This window comes from Bombina bombina, chromosome 4 (assembly GCF_027579735.1).
Source record: "Bombina bombina isolate aBomBom1 chromosome 4, aBomBom1.pri, whole genome shotgun sequence".
NCBI lineage: Eukaryota > Metazoa > Chordata > Amphibia > Anura > Bombinatoridae > Bombina > Bombina bombina.
Genome location: NC_069502.1, coordinates 266,961,984 through 266,979,931, shown reverse-complemented (window position 1 = coordinate 266,979,931; position 17,948 = coordinate 266,961,984). Strand labels below are relative to the sequence as shown.

At 43.5% G+C, this 17,948-nt stretch overlaps 1 protein-coding gene across 1 annotated transcript in view; it reads left to right on the top strand.

Annotated features, from left to right (window-relative positions):
- LOC128655341 (diacylglycerol O-acyltransferase 2) overlaps positions 1-17,948 on the top strand; it is a 107,315-nt gene that overhangs the window by 85,860 nt on the left and 3,507 nt on the right. The window contains exon 7 of the mRNA XM_053708990.1: positions 15,218-15,420. Coding sequence (XP_053564965.1) covers positions 15,218-15,420 — 203 coding nt within the window. The remainder of the gene's footprint in view (positions 1-15,217; positions 15,421-17,948) is intronic.

Below are 17,948 nucleotides of genomic sequence, written 5' to 3'. Positions count from 1 at the left end.
CTTCACCTCCAAGCCCACAGAAATCAGCTGCAGTGTACCCCAAGGCTCTTCTCTGAGCCCCACCATATTCAACATCTACATGGCCCCTCTCTCCGCCATCGCCCGACGACACAACCTCAACATCGTCTCCTACGCCGACGACACCCAGCTAATCATCTCACTCACCAGTGACCCTACCACCGCCAAGAGAAACGTCCACGAAGGGCTGACAGCAGTTGCCACCTGGATGAACTACAACTGCCTAAAGCTGAACGCAGACAAGACCAAAGTCCTCCTCCTCGGTCCCACCACATTCGCATGGAATAACTCCTGGTGGCCCACAGCGCTCGGACACCCTCCAACCCCCACCGACCATGCACGAAATCTAGGCGTCATCCTGGACTCATCGGTCTCCATGGACCAGCAAATCAACGCCGTCTCTTCTGCATGCTTCCACACACTTCACCTACTGAGAAAGATCTTTAAATGGATCCCAACCGAGACCAGGAAGACTGTCACTCATGCCCTCGTCAGCAGCCGACTTGACTATGGTAACGCACTCTACGCCGGCACCACCATCAAGCTCCAAAAGAGACTACAGCTCATCCAGAACTCCTCGGCCAGACTAATCCTTGACATCCCTCGTCAATGCCTCATCACCAAATACCTGCGGGACCTGCACTGGCTCCCCATCAACAAAAGAATAACCTTCAAGCTTCTCACCAATGCATTCAAGGCCCTCCACAACATCGGTCCCGAATACTTGAACCACTGCGTTACCTTCTACACCCCTGCCAGACAACTTCAATCGGCCGACCAAGCCCTCGCTGTCATCCCCCGCATTAGGAAAACCACAGCGGGAGGCAGATCCTTCTCTCACCTGGCCGCCAAGACTTGGAACACCCTCCCGCTGCACCTTAGACAAGCTACCACCCTAACTAAGTTCAGAAAGGACCTCAAGACCTGGCTCTTCGACTGAACTGCAACCCTCAGCGCCTTGAGACCCTTACGGATGAATAGCCGCGCTTTACAAGAACCCAATAGAAAGATAGGTTGCGGCGGTGTCTGGAGCAGTAGATTAGGGGTTAATAATATTATGCAGGTGTCAGCGATAGCGGGGGTGGCAGATTAAGGGTTAATAAGTGTAAGGTTAGGGGTGTTTAGACTCGTGGTTCATGTTAGGGTGTTAGGTGTAGACTTAGAAAGTGTTTCCCCATAGGAAACAACGGGGCTGCGTAAGGAGCTGAACGCTGCTTTTTTGCAGGTGTTAGGTTTTTTTCAGCCAGCTCAGCCCCATTGTTTCCTATGGGGAAATCGTGCACAAGCACGTTTTTCCAGCTTACCGCTACCGTAGGCAACGCTTGTATTGAGAGTTGAAGTGGAGCTAAATTTGGCTCAACGCTCCCTTTTCTGAGGCTAACGCAGCCATTCAGACAACTCGTAATACCAGTTTTGTCTTAAGGGTGCGCTGAAAAAAAAAGGCTCGTTAGCACCGTGGGCCTTTACCGACAAAACTCGTAATCTAGGTGTTAGGTTGGAAAAGTTTAGCGTATATTTTATGCATTCCTAAACAGTAGAGTATTTAAAGAGTTGCTTGAAACTTTCAAAACTAGAGAGTTCCACAAAATAGGGGCCAGTTTTTAGAGGTTCTGTAGATGAGAATGTGAGGAAGCAAAAAGAGGAGGAAAGGAGAAGGTCATGAACATAGCCAAGGGGACAGGAGGGAGGGTATCTGGAGACGAGATATGATATATAGGGGTAGCAGTGCCATTGAGGGCCTTGTATGTCAGAGTCAGAATTTTGTGTTAAATTCTGGAGGCTATAGGAAGCCAGTGAAGGGACTGGCAGAGAGGTACAGCAGAAGAAGAGCAATGTGTAAGGAAGATTAGCCTGGCAGAGGCATTCATTATGGGTTGTAAATGATATAGACGGCAACTAGGGAGACCAGAGAGGATGGAGTTGCAATAGTCAAGGTGGTAAATGATGAGAGAGTGGATTAAGATCTTAGCTGTGTCTTGTGTAAGGAAGTGGGGAATTTTGGAGATGTTTTTCAGGGGGAAACTGCAGCAGTTTGGATGTGAGCAGTGAAAGAGAGATCTGAGTCAAGTGTGACCCCAAGACATCGGGCATGCGGGGTTGAGGTAATGATGCTATTATCAACAGTTATAGAAAGATTGGGGGGGGGCTGGAGATTTTGGAAGAAGGGAGGAATATAATGGGCACAGTTTTGGAAAGATTTAGCTCAAGGTAATGAGAGGACATCCAAAATGAAATATTCGAGAGACAGTTAGTGACACGAATTAGCAAGGAAGGTGATAGGTCTGGTGCAGAAAGGTAGATTTGGGTGTCACCAGCATTCAAATTATATTGAAACTTGTGGGACTTTATTAAGGAACCTAATGATGACATATAGATTGAGAAGAGAAGGGGGCCAAGGACAGAGCCTTGTGGTACCCCAACAGAAAGTGGTAGAGGTGCAGAGGATGCACCAAAGTAGGCTGCAATAAAGGTATGGTTAGACAGCTAGGTGGAGAATCAAAGGACTGTGTCACAAATGCTGAAGGATTGGAGGGTTTGGACAAAAGAGGGTGGTCAACAGTATCAAAGGTTGCAGACAGATCGAGAAGGATTAACAGAGAGAAGCGGCCTTTCAATTTTACTATAAATAAGTAATTAGTAACCTTAAAGTGAATGTCAATTTTCAGCAATGAGTGCCCAGTTTTTAAAAAAACTTTTAAAAACAGGGGCACTTTCATTGATGAAAGTTTACATTGCACCGGATTTGTAGAAATACTTACCTTTTACTCCTCCAAAACCTGCTGTCTCTGTGGAGTGTTGGGGGTGGAATCCAGATTGTAGTGGGTCAAGGAGGGTAATTAATGTAAGGAAATGAGATAAACGTGTATATACTAGCTTTTCAAGAAGTTTGGAGGCAAGGAGGAGTAGGGAAATAGGGTGGTAGTTAAATGGGGAGGTTGGACCGATAGTTTTTTTGAGGATAAGTATGACTAGTACATGTTTAAGAGGTTAGGGAAATATACCGGTGCTGAGGGAGAGGTTGAGGATAAGGGTAAATGTAGAAGAGAGGGAGGGAAGTAGCTGTGAGGGGACAGGTAGTGAGGTGAGAGGACGATATAAGGGCAGAAAATTCTTCCTCAGTAACAGGGGCAAAAGAACTGAATTTGTGGTTTTGTGGATTTTGGATGATTTTGAGCTGTTGATGGGGTTGGAAACTGTTAGTATTTTGAGAGATGATTTAGTTTCTGATGAAATTTGTTGTTGAAATGTCTGTCAAAATCTTCAGCAGAGAGGGAAGTAGTAGTAGGAGGTAGGGGTGGGCGGAGAAGGGTATTGAAAGTGGGGAGCAGAAGTTTTGGGTTTGGAGAAAGATAAGAGTAGTAGTCTTGCTTAAAGAGTTTAAGGGCAGAATAATAGGAGTTCAAGATGAACTTGTAAAGAAGAAAGTCAGCTGAACACTGATAATTTTATCAATGTCGCTCAGCAGTGCGGGAGCATCTGCATAGGTGGTGTGTCAGAGGAGTATGCCAGGGCTGGGGATGAGTGTGTGACTTCCTAGTTAGGGTAGGAGGTGCCAAATTGTTAAGGAATGATGTAAGAGAGTTGTAGTTACAGATAGATAGATCAAAGCAGAAAGGAGTGGTTTGAGTGTGTTTGAGATATGTTGCTGATCTAGTGACTTGATGCTTTTGTGGAGTTTGGTGTGAGGGTTAGATAGAGGTAGAGTTGTAGGAAGTGCTTTGACGTTGCAAGTAAGAAGATGATAGTCAGAAAGAGGAAAATGAGAATTTGTGAAGTTTAAAAGAGAGAATTGATAGCTGAAATTTAAATCAATGGAATGTCCATCTTTGTGAATAGGAGAGTCAGTCCATTGTGACAGACCAAAAGAGGAAGTGCGCTGGAGAAGTTGTTTTGAAGCAGGGCAATGGGATTGTCAACAGAGAGGTTAAGATCCCCAAGAATTAGGGCAGGGGTGTCTGAGGAGAGGAATTAAGGTAGCAAGGCAGCAAAATTATCTAGAAATTGAGTTGAGGAGCCAGGGGGGGGGGTGGTATATGACTGCAACACTTATAGAGAGGGGAGAAAATAAGAGAATTGTGGGTTTCAAAGGAAGAAAGGGAGGAAAGAGATGGGTTGTATTTGGTGAAAGGTACAATGAGAGGAAAGTAAAATACCTACGCCGCCTCCTTATCGGTTACCAGAACTAGGAGTGTGGCTGAAGTGGTGACCCCATGTGAAAATGCAGCAGGAGAGACTGTATCTGAAGGAGAGAGACATGTTTCTTTTAGAAAGTTGTGAGGGGGGCCAGGATTAGGTGACCTATTGCCAGCAGCTAGTATGAGCTAGAGTGACAGCGATATAAGATAAGATACATATTTGCAGTATTGAGAGTTTAAAGGGATACTGAATTCATGATTCAGATAGAGCATGCAATTTTAAGCAACTTTCTAATTTACTTCTATTATCAATTTTTCTTCGTTCTCTTGCTATCTTTATTTGAAAAAGAAGGCATCTAAGCTAAGGAGCTGGCAAATTTTTGGTTCAGTACCATGGACATCACTTGTTTATTTGTGCTGTCCAATCAGCAAGGACAACCCAGGTTGTTCACAAAAAATGGGCCGGCATCTAAACTTACATTCTTGCTTTTCAAATAAACATACCAAGTGAATGAAGAAAATTTGATAATAGGAGTAAATTAGAAAGTTGCTTAAAATCGCATGCTCTATCAGAATCACAAAAGAAAATATTTGGGTTCAGTGTCCCTTTAAGAATGTGTGTAGTTCATGAGAGCAAAAGTGAGGTGAGGGTAAAAGAGATGGGCCAATTAATAGTGCAGGTGGTGAGGGGGAAGGATTAAATTAATAAAGTTGTTTGCAAGAGGTAGCAAGAAGGAACATGAAGATATGGAGCATTTGTATAAAAAGGGAAACAATGAAACATAAAACACAGCTTAACATTAGCACTTGCCTAGTGAATTGTCCTTTGTTCAGTTCTTATTCTAATTCTTAAATAATTATTTTGCCTAATTCTTAGTACATCTCTTAAATAATTATTTTGCCTAATTCTCAGTGCCTCACTTATAAAATGCTCACTTAAGAAATGCAAACATTTGATATTACAATAATGTTAGCTGCCTTGCAATGATAAACCCTGCAATGTCACCCCATTCATGTTCTATATTAATAGGAAAGAGAAATTAGCTGGTCCACTAAATTAGTAAATAACATGATCAAAGACAGTCATAAATACCAATAGGCCAGGTTAGATTGGGGTAAGCTAAAATAAACAGACATCAGAATTTGGAGGAGGCTGAAGTTATGCCATTAGTCAACTTATACATTTGGAAGTTATAGCAAAGAGTTAACAATGCTAGAACATCACAAAGCAAATGACAAGACATTAAAATATTACAGAAAATACACGACTTCTTTAAAAAATAGGGTTTTGCAGGAGATGGTACAGGACCACCTTCTCTTGTGTACTCAAGAACTCTTGCTCTATTTGCAACAAGGTAAATTCTATCCATGACCTCTTTATCACCCACTCCCTCAACCTTCTGTACAAATTGTCATGTGGCATATGTTGTCTTAATCTCAATAAAAGAACTGAAGGTTTCATTTAGTAATGTCCATTTAATTTTGGTGACAGTTGCAATTAGTGTTGCTCAAATGGTTGGAAATGTTTTTTTGTTGATTATATGTCAGATAATATTGATTCTTTTATCAAATTCCCCATACTCCGAATGTAGTGCCTTCCACTTGGTATATTTGTTATCCTTTAAAATGTATATAACATATAATGCCAAACAGGTTATGAGTCTTTAATTTGTCCTCCTGTTGTCTTTTGAATAACAGTATGTTTTATGCGCCGCAGGTGTGTGTGGGTACGATTTGTATTGTTTTTGCTTACTGGGAAATGCATCAGATTTTGTGGATAGTGGCAGGTGGCTTTTAATAATTGTTTGGGTTTTTTTTTCTCATTTTATTTTTTTAATTTTTGGAGTTGCCTGTAGACTGAATGATCAAAACATTTCTTGCATGGAGAGAAATCATGCTAAATCATTTGAGGTATTTTTTAAGCAGTACAGTGTAATATGTGTGTCTCTCCATCACATAAAAAACCCTGCTTAGTGAGATAAACAGCTTTTCTTTTATCATTTTTCCAGACCAATGAGCTTTAGTAAATCGGACCCTGTATTGGACCTCTAGTTGTCTTGATTTCTAAATACCCAGATACGTTTATATTACTGTAACGGAAGCTTCTGTTACTTTTGTACTTGGAGAGGACTGCAGGCCAGCCTCCTCCCCACCGACTATGGACCCAGGAACTTGAGGGGATTCTATGATTTGGGAGGTGGGTGCCCAGGGTACATTTGGAGTACTTTTACCCTAGATTCAGGTTTACACAGTTTCCATGTATTCCCAGAGACTCTGAGGACTGGAGGGAACTGAATCAGAGTTGGGATTCCTGTGTTTTGTTGGAGTATAAGGTGACAGCCCAATTCAGTATATTGCCTGCTCCAACCCCCCCCCCCCCCCCCCCCCCCCCTCAGACTCGGAATGTTTGAGCTTATTGCAACCTCCTGCTGTTATGTGTCTGTATATCTAGTCTAGGTGTGAAGTGTCTTTCTGTTATTGTGTGAGTCATCCATTGTCCTTTTGTAAGTCAGGATGTGATTAGAATCTTCTTTAACTAACCATTGTCTGATGTTTGTCTCATTGTATAATATTTGTTATAACTACCCCCCTTTTGTTGGAAATGTATAAAAGCTGTGTTTTCTGTGCAATAAAGCAGTTCCTATTTTGACCCTCAAGCATTCAGTCTTGGCTAATGTTATTGGAGGTATCTATAACAGCTTGCAGCGGCCGTTATTCTAATAGTGGCAGGTATCCAGTGGCGGTTCATGGGTTGGCGTTTGGTGGGATGACTTTACCGGGTATACCCAGTTTGGGGTACCGAGACCCACTACAATTACCTATTTCTAAGCTCATGCATATTAAGTCATGTTTATCTTACCATGTAAGTACTGTAAAACCTCCTGTCTTCAAGCTATTTCTGTGCTACATTGCCTATAAACATTGTGTTTATATACCAGTGCTCAAGAAGCCTTAACAGACCAGTATTTCTGTAAATATTACCTAAAACAGTTTGGAGATATGTAGGAATTAAGTAACAGGTTTTACCACGCTTTTACATACACCTCTTCTAGGAGAATGAAACAGGTCTGCTAGAGAGGGAATTAGCATACAAAGAGAGAAGCGCACTACCAGGAACGAACAACAGCTCAGTGGCTTGTTCTATAGCGATTTACCACCCGGAAGCAGCCTCTTTTAGACCAGTGTGCTTTTCACAGAAGAAAACTTTCCTGAAGTATATCAGTCTGATCCCGCCAAGTAAGGTCAGTCCAGCCCCGAAATACCAGGCAATTCTCCTCTGAACAAGGAACATGACAACCCCAGACAATCGTTTCGGCCTCCTATGGGCCTCGTCAGTGAGGTGCAGCCACATTCCTCTAAGCACACTGGGCAAGGAGTCCACGTCTGGTTTCCCCCATCACCCATAGGGAGACTTCCCCAGGGTCATAATAATTTGCATACAAAGAGAGAAGCGCTCTACCAGGAACGAACAACAGCTCAGTGGCTTGTTCTATGGCGATTTACCACCCGGAAGCAGCCTCTTTTAGACCAGTGTGCTTTTCACAGAAGAAAACTTTCCTGAAGTATATCAGTCTGATCCCGCCAAGTAAGGTCAGTCCAGCCCCGAAATACCAGGCAATTCTCCTCTGAACAAGGAACATGACAACCCCAGACGATCGTTTCGGCCTCCTATGGGCCTCGTCAGTGAGGTGCAGCCACATTCCTCTAAGCACACTGGGCAAGGAGTCCATGTCTGGTTTCCCCCATCACCCATAGGGAGACTTCCCCAGGGTCATAATAATTTGCATACAAAGAGAGAAGCGCTCTACCAGGAACGAACAACAGCTCAGTGGCTTGTTCTATGGCGATTTACCACCCGGAAGCAGCCTCTTTTAGACCAGTGTGCTTTTCACAGAAGAAAACTTTCCTGAAGTATATCAGTCTGATCCCGCCAAGTAAGGTCAGTCCAGCCCCGAAATACCAGGCAATTCTCCTCTGAACAAGGAACATGACAACCCCAGACGATCGTTTCGGCCTCCTATGGGCCTCGTCAGTGAGGTGCAGCCACATTCCTCTAAGCACACTGGGCAAGGAGTCCACGTCTGGTTTCCCCCATCACCCATAGGGAGACTTCCCCAGGGTCATAATAATTTGCATACAAAGAGAGAAGGGCTCTACCAGGAACGAACAACAGCTCAGTGGCTTGTTCTATGGCGATTTACCACCCGGAAGCAGCCTCTTTTAGACCAGTGTGCTTTTCACAGAAGAAAACTTTCCTGAAGTATATCAGTCTGATCCCGCCAAGTAAGGTCAGTCCAGCCCCGAAATACCAGGCAATTCTCCTCTGAACAAGGAACATGACAACCCCAGACGATCGTTTCGGCCTCCTATGGGCCTCGTCAGTGAGGTGCAGCCACATTCCTCTAAGCACACTGGGCAAGGAGTCCACGTCTGGTTTCCCCCATCACCCATAGGGAGACTTCCCCAGGGTCATAATAATTTGCATACAAAGAGAGAAGCGCTCTACCAGGAACGAACAACAGCTCAGTGGCTTGTTCTATGGCGATTTACCACCCGGAAGCAGCCTCTTTTAGACCAGTGTGCTTTTCACAGAAGAAAACTTTCCTGAAGTATATCAGTCTGATCCCGCCAAGTAAGGTCAGTCCAGCCCCGAAATACCAGGCAATTCTCCTCTGAACAAGGAACATGACAACCCCAGACGATCGTTTTGGCCTCCTATGGGCCTCGTCAGTGAGGTGCAGCCACATTCCTCTAAGCACACTGGGCAAGGAGTCCACGTCTGGTTTCCCCCATCACCCATAGGGAGACTTCCCCAGGGTCATAATAATTTGCATACAAAGAGAGAAGCGCTCTACCAGGAACGAACAACAGCTCAGTGGCTTGTTCTATGGCGATTTACCACCCGGAAGCAGCCTCTTTTAGACCAGTGTGCTTTTCACAGAAGAAAACTTTCCTGAAGTATATCAGTCTGATCCCGCCAAGTAAGGTCAGTCCAGCCCCGAAATACCAGGCAATTCTCCTCTGAACAAGGAACATGACAACCCCAGACGATCGTTTCGGCCTCCTATGGGCCTCGTCAGTGAGGTGCAGCCACATTCCTCTAAGCACACTGGGCAAGGAGTCCACGTCTGGTTTCCCCCATCACCCATAGGGAGACTTCCCCAGGGTCATAATAATTTGCATACAAAGAGAGAAGCGCTCTACCAGGAACGAACAACAGCTCAGTGGCTTGTTCTATGGCGATTTACCACCCGGAAGCAGCCTCTTTTAGACCAGTGTGCTTTTCACAGAAGAAAACTTTCCTGAAGTATATCAGTCTGATCCCGCCAAGTAAGGTCAGTCCAGCCCCGAAATACCAGGCAATTCTCCTCTGAACAAGGAACATGACAACCCCAGACGATCGTTTCGGCCTCCTATGGGCCTCGTCAGTGAGGTGCAGCCACATTCCTCTAAGCACACTGGGCAAGGAGTCCACGTCTGGTTTCCCCCATCACCCATAGGGAGACTTCCCCAGGGTCATAATAATTTGCATACAAAGAGAGAAGCGCTCTACCAGGAACGAACAACAGCTCAGTGGCTTGTTCTATGGCGATTTACCACCCGGAAGCAGCCTCTTTTAGACCAGTGTGCTTTTCCCAGAAGAAAACTTTCCTGAAGTATATCAGTCTGATCCCGCCAAGTAAGGTCAGTCCAGCCCCGAAATACCAGGCAATTCTCCTCTGAACAAGGAACATGACAACCCCAGACGATCGTTTCGGCCTCCTATGGGTTGTCATGTTCCTTGTTCAGAGGAGAATTGCCTGGTATTTCGGGGCTGGACTGACCATGTCGGCGGGATCAGACTGATATACTACAGGAAAGTTTTCCTCTGTGAAAAGCACAATTGGGCAGAAAGAAGCTACTACCAGGTGGTAACCGGGCCATAGAACAAGCTATTGATGCTGCTGTTCATTCCTGGCAGACTGCTTCTCATTCTGTTTTGCATATGTAAATATGACCCTGGGGATAGTCTCCCTAAGGGTGATGGGGGAAACCAGACGTGGACTCCTTGCCCAATGTGCTTAGAGGGATATGGCTGCACCTCACTGACGAGGCCCAAAGGAGGCCGAAACGATCGTCTGGGGTTGTCATGTTCCTTGTTCAGAGGAGAATTGCCTGGTATTTCGGGGCTGGACTGACCATGTTGGCGGGATCAGACTGATATACTACAGGAAAGTTTTCCTCTGTGAAAAGCACAATTGGGCAGAAAGAAGCTACTACCAGGTGGTAACCGGGCCATAGAACAAGCTATTGATGCTGCTGTTCATTCCTGGCAGACTGCTTCTCATTCTGTTTTGCATATGTAAATATGACCCTGGGGATAGTCTCCCTAAGGGTGATGGGGGAAACCAGACGTGGACTCCTTGCCCAATGTGCTTAGAGGGATATGGCTGCACCTCACTGACGAGGCCCAAAGGAGGCCGAAACGATCGTCTGGGGTTGTCATGTTCCTTGTTCAGAGGAGAATTGCCTGGTATTTCGGGGCTGGACTGACCATGTCGGCGGGATCAGACTGATATACTACAGGAAAGTTTTCCTCTGTGAAAAGCACAATTGGGCAGAAAGAAGCTACTACCAGGTGGTAACCGGGCCATAGAACAAGCTATTGATGCTGCTGTTCATTCCTGGCAGACTGCTTCTCATTCTGTTTTGCATATGTAAATATGACCCTGGGGATAGTCTCCCTAAGGGTGATGGGGGAAACCAGACGTGGACTCCTTGCCCAATGTGCTTAGAGGGATATGGCTGCACCTCACTGACGAGGCCCAAAGGAGGCCGAAACGATCGTCTGGGGTTGTCATGTTCCTTGTTCAGAGGAGAATTGCCTGGTATTTCGGGGCTGGACTGACCATGTCGGCGGGATCAGACTGATATACTACAGGAAAGTTTTCCTCTGTGAAAAGCACAATTGGGCAGAAAGAAGCTACTACCAGGTGGTAACCGGGCCATAGACCAAGCTATTGATGCTGCTGTTCATTCCTGGCAAACTGCTTCTCATTCTGTTTTGCATATGTAAATATGACCCTGGGGATAGTCTCCCTAAGGGTGATGGGGGAAACCAGACGTGGACTCCTTGCCCAATGTGCTTAGAGGGATATGGCTGCACCTCACTGACGAGGCCCAAAGGAGGCCGAAACGATCGTCTGGGGTTGTCATGTTCCTTGTTCAGAGGAGAATTGCCTGGTATTTCGGGGCTGGACTGACCATGTCGGCGGGATCAGACTGATATACTACAGGAAAGTTTTCCTCTGTGAAAAGCACAATTGGGCAGAAAGAAGCTACTACCAGGTGGTAACCGGGCCATAGAACAAGCTATTGATGCTGCTGTTCATTCCTGGCAGACTGCTTCTCATTCTGTTTTGCATATGTAAATATGACCCTGGGGATAGTCTCCCTAAGGGTGATGGGGGAAACCAGACGTGGACTCCTTGCCCAATGTGCTTAGAGGGATATGGCTGCACCTCACTGACGAGGCCCAAAGGAGGCCGAAACGATCGTCTGGGGTTGTCATGTTCCTTGTTCAGAGGAGAATTGCCTGGTATTTCGGGGCTGGACTGACCATGTCGGCGGGATCAGACTGATATACTACAGGAAAGTTTTCCTCTGTGAAAAGCACAATTGGGCAGAAAGAAGCTACTACCAGGTGGCAACCGGGCCATAGAACAAGCTATTGATGCTGCTGTTCATTCCTGGCAGACTGCTTCTCATTCTGTTTTGCATATGTAAATATGACCCTGGGGATAGTCTCCCTAAGGGTGATGGGGGAAACCAGACGTGGACTCCTTGCCCAATGTGCTTAGAGGGATATGGCTGCACCTCACTGACGAGGCCCAAAGGAGGCCGAAACGATCGTCTGGGGTTGTCATGTTCCTTGTTCAGAGGAGAATTGCCTGGTATTTCGGGGCTGGACTGACCATGTCGGCGGGATCAGACTGATATACTACAGGAAAGTTTTCCTCTGTGAAAAGCACAATTGGGCAGAAAGAAGCTACTACCAGGTGGTAACCGGGCCATAGAACAAGCTATTGATGCTGCTGTTCATTCCTGGCAGACTGCTTCTCATTCTGTTTTGCATATGTAAATATGACCCTGGGGATAGTCTCCCTAAGGGTGTTGGGGGAAACCAGACGTGGACTCCTTGCCCAATGTGCTTAGAGGGATATGGCTGCACCTCACTGACGAGGCCCAAAGGAGGCCGAAACGATCGTCTGGGGTTGTCATGTTCCTTGTTCAGAGGAGAATTGCCTGGTATTTCGGGGCTGGACTGACCATGTCGGCGGGATCAGACTGATATACTACAGGAAAGTTTTCCTCTGTGAAAAGCACAATTGGGCAGAAAGAAGCTACTACCAGGTGGTAACCGGGCCATAGAACAAGCTATTGATGCTGCTGTTCATTCCTGGCAGACTGCTTCTCATTCTGTTTTGCATATGTAAATATGACCCTGGGGATAGTCTCCCTAAGGGTGATGGGGGAAACCAGACGTGGACTCCTTGCCCAATGTGCTTAGAGGGATATGGCTGCACCTCACTGACGAGGCCCAAAGGAGGCCGAAACGATCGTCTGGGGTTGTCATGTTCCTTGTTCAGAGGAGAATTGCCTGGTATTTCGGGGCTGGACTGACCATATCGGCGGGATCAGACTGATATACTACAGGAAAGTTTTCCTCTGTGAAAAGCACAATTGGGCAGAAAGAAGCTACTACCAGGTGGTAACCGGGCCATAGAACAAGCTATTGATGCTGCTGTTCATTCCTGGCAGACTGCTTCTCATTCTGTTTTGCATATGTAAATATGACCCTGGGGATAGTCTCCCTAAGGGTGATGGGGGAAACCAGACGTGGACTCCTTGCCCAATGTGCTTAGAGGGATATGGCTGCACCTCACTGACGAGGCCCAAAGGAGGCCGAAACGATCGTCTGGGGTTGTCATGTTCCTTGTTCAGAGGAGAATTGCCTGGTATTTCGGGGCTGGACTGACCATGTCGGCGGGATCAGACTGATATACTACAGGAAAGTTTTCCTCTGTGAAAAGCACAATTGGGCAGAAAGAAGCTACTACCAGGTGGTAACCGGGCCATAGAACAAGCTATTGATGCTGCTGTTCATTCCTGGCAGACTGCTTCTCATTCTGTTTTGCATATGTAAATATGACCCTGGGGATAGTCTCCCTAAGGGTGATGGGGGAAACCAGACGTGGACTCCTTGCCCAATGTGCTTAGAGGGATATGGCTGCACCTCACTGACGAGGCCCAAAGGAGGCCGAAACGATCGTCTGGGGTTGTCATGTTCCTTGTTCAGAGGAGAATTGCCTGGTATTTCGGGGCTGGACTGACCATGTCGGCGGGATCAGACTGATATACTACAGGAAAGTTTTCCTCTGTGAAAAGCACAATTGGGCAGAAAGAAGCTACTACCAGGTGGTAACCGGGCCATAGAACAAGCTATTGATGCTGCTGTTCATTCCTGGCAGACTGCTTTTCATTCTGTTTTGCATAGAGAGGGAATTAGCATGGGGGGCTGGTAGGTCAATGTGCTTAAAGGAAATGGGAAGCCATAGTCAAGGGAAAAGCCAAGGTCAAGACAGGTAGACCATCCAGACCAACAAAGATGCACAATGGATAGGCAAGTGTAAAGTCATCGGGAGAAGCCAAGCATAAACACCAAGTATTCGTCCAATATATTGGCAAGGTTAAGCAGAAGACCAAGTAAAGGTGTCAGGCTAAGAGGTCAACCCCCTAAAACCATTTACAAAGCAATGACAAACAAGGGTCAGGAAGTGACACAAAACAGCTGAGGAAAGCCAGAAGTCATAATATAACACAAGGAAATACATTTATTAAGGAGAAATAGATAACCAGGAACACCACTGATGGTATCTGGGGGCTAAGGAAACTAATGACATGATAACAAAGCACTTGAAAGGTGCCTCATGGGATTTTATAAGCCTTAGTCAAATGTTTAATTGGGGACTTAATCGTGACATCATAGCTTAATCGGCATTAGAGGGAAAAAATGTGTTAATTTATGTCTTGTATGTGCTTGCATAGGATAGCTCATCAACCATTATGTGATCCCTGCCAACCAATTTATTTGATCCCTACCACTGCTGTTATCAAAATATTAAAGGTTCAAACATTCATAATTCAGATAGAGCATACAATTTAAACAACTTTCCCATTTACTTCTATTATCATTCATTTTCTTTGTATCCTTTGTTACAAAGCAAATTAGATTATGGAAGTAAATTGGACATTTTTTTTTATCACGTGCTCTAAATTAAAGAAAGGAACTTGAATTTTATGTCTTTTTAACTTTATATACTTGAATATGTCCAAATATATAATAGTGTTCTTCAAGATGATCAGTTTCAAATACACTTTTATTCAAGAACTGAACATTCCTTTATCCTTGTAGCATACAGAATGTGGTAAATCAGATACTGACTGCATACAGTAGAGTAGAGAGGATAACAATGAAGTAAATATTATGTGCCTGTCAACTCACAACTGCATTTATATATATATATATATACAAACCCTCTGCTAATCCGCATCTCCAGACCATATGAAAAAGAAAAAAGTATATGTCAAATTGTTAAAAGTTGAAAAATACAGCTTTATTTGGTACAAAAAATGTTAAAATCAGTTGCATGTAAAAACATGAAAGAAAAAACAAAAGGGAAAATCAGCTACAGTCCTGTAACTGACATAGAGCAACAGCAGCCAAACATGTTTCGGGCCTAATGTCAGCCCTTGTTCACTGGCATGATACAATATATGTATATTAAATAAAAATAAAAATTATTACAATCATGATAAAAATCTAGCAGAGATAATTAGATAGCTGTGGGTTAATTGAACATTTTTCCAATGAAATATTTTCTCATGTCTAAATAAACTATTATTTTTATAAATAATTATTTTGCAGATGATATAGAGTAGAAAACTAAGACAAATTATTGGGGTAGTATAAATATGGATAATACCTTCTTTCTCAGGTTCTGTTATTGATTACAACGTAGGTCTGCTTTGGTTCCCGTCTATTCATTTGGTGAAAATGAGGTACTTCAGCAGTATCATTTTGAAAGTGGAAGTTGGCTAAAGAACCTTCAAAACCTATTCCAGCACTGGATTGGCTTTGCTCCATGTGTTTTCTTTGGGCAAGGTCTTTTCTCCAGCACTTCCAGAGGAATCATGCCCTTTCGAAGACCCATCAATACTGTGGGTTAGTATCTTCAGTATTTATACCTCTTTTTCCATAATATATATATAATCTATACATACCAAAATTTGTCCCTGGGAAGAACAGAATAAATCTATTTCTCTTCTAGTTGCATACATGTCTTTCGTTTGCTAGTTTTTGATACTGAATCCAAATTTCACACAAAGCACTGTTAATCGATCTCCTCCTTTCTCTGTGTGATATATTTGGTATTGTATATCATAGTTTGTATGTAATACCAGTTTCCCAAAGTCTGGTTTTATGAAATCTTTTGGAGATCTAGGGCCTGAAAATCAAAAACTCGCCAGCATGGGGAGAAATCACACAAAATATTTTGGCGCCTATTTTTCAGTATTTTATAGCAATCTTTGTGTCTTTCCTTCACAAACAGAACTGCACAGTGAGATAAACCGTTCTAAAGCTAAAAAAATGTGCCTTTCTAAAACTTTTTGAGGAACCTCACAGTACTGACGAGATGTCTTAGATAATCTCGCCAGACCAGAGACCTTTAGATCATCAGACCCCTGGAGTCAATTTTCTTTGCTTGGAAGATATTTGTACAACTGCATCAATAAGTAACTTTATTGAAAATGTTTTCTACTTACCACAGTGTCATGTAATGCACATGCACAGGTTATGGAAAACCATTGATAGATGACTGTGTGCAAAGATAAACAACACAACAGACCATGCTGTTTAAGGTTGCAATTAGATATTTATTTAGAATCCATAAAATTCCCAAATTTTACATGATCTATAACTTGCAATCTTAATAAGACTTGTGTTATTTAATGCAGTATTTTACTTTTCACCTCACCTAAATAAATCATGCCACATAGTATACCACAGATTTGGCATCACAAGTAAAATACCAGTTAATGGCAATATTCTCTTCAGTTTTTGGATAAACAGAATGGGACCCTTTTCACTAAACTGCAATTTGAACAGCACCAATATGTAAATCATTCATTCTTGGAATTAATTCACAGACATAAAACTGAGTATGCCTACTTCACACTTCAGCATAAGCTCTTAAAGAACCATTAAACAGAATTTAAATGCACATAGATGAATTCCATCTTTGAATAGAAACCTATTTGCAATATACATGTATTGGCAAAAATGCTTCTAGTAAAAGTTGTCACTGTTATAATGTTAAATTATTTCTATGCACGTGCATGTGAGGCATAGCTAGATATTCTCAGTGCACCAGTATTTTAAATACTGCAGCTGCTCAGAGCACCGGTAGAGCTAGTATTATGTCAGCCATTAACAAATTGAGTCATTACCAGATGATACAAGAACCTTAGGCTCTCTGAGCGCCATGTTTAAAATGCTGGTGCACGGTGCATACTTAAATACACGTTTAAAACAGCTATAGCTTTTATAAGAAGCATTTTTTTCTAATACATGTATATTACAAAAATTCTTCTATTCAAAACTGAAATGCATACATGTGGATTCCAATTTTGGCTGGAATGTCCCTTTTAATAAGTAGATTTGCGTAATCAACAAATACATAAAAAAATACCAGTGCAATAAAACTTACTCTGAGGGGCCTATCTATTAAGTTCCGTATGGAGCTTGAGGGCCCGTGTTTCTGGCGAGCCTGAAGGCTTGCCAGAAACACCAGTTATGAAGCAGCGGTGTAAAGACCGCTGCTCCATAACCTGTCCGTCTGCTCTGAGGAGGCGGACAGACATTGCTGCAATTCAACCCGATCAAATACGATCGGGTTGATTGACACCCCCCTGCTACCGGCTGATTGGCCGTGAATCTGCAGGGGGCGGTGTTGCACCAGCAGTTCACAAGAGCTGCTGGCGCAATGCTGAGTGCGGAGAACGTATTGCTCTCCGCATTTAGCGAGGTCTGCCGGACATGATCCGCAATGTCGGATCATGTCCGACAGGCCTTTCATAAATAGGCCCCTGAATGTTTTTTCTGACCAATTCAAAATTTCTTCCATTTCCTGCCCCCTGTATAATGTGACAGCAATCAGCCAATCACAGACTCATATACTGTATGTATACTATACACTATGAGAAAGAGTGCATATATATGTCAATTGGAAATGTTGGTTTGTTTTAATTGCATGCTCTGTCAGAATCATGAAAGTAGCTATTTACTTTAGTGTCCCTTATATTTCTCAAGTATTTGCAAGCAGATATCAGATTTTCAATCTCAGGGTTACAGTTCTTTAAAATATGCCAGAACTTTTAAATGTTATTTATATGTTTTATTAATTTACCTGTTATATTGTGGCACAACCATAATTCTTTCTGAATTGTCAGTCTAAAAAACCAGTTCCTATTTACATGATATTTAGATAGCTGCTCAACATTTCAATTTATATTGATAATAAAATCAAAAGGATAACTTTAATTATTAATTATATCCTACACTCACTATATAGAATGTGATCCTGCAATTAAACCCCATTCTGTACCTTTGAGAACATAGATTCTGGCACAATTTAAGTGTCTCATTAGTTTCAATGCTGCAAATCTCAATATTTTCCAAACCACAATTTA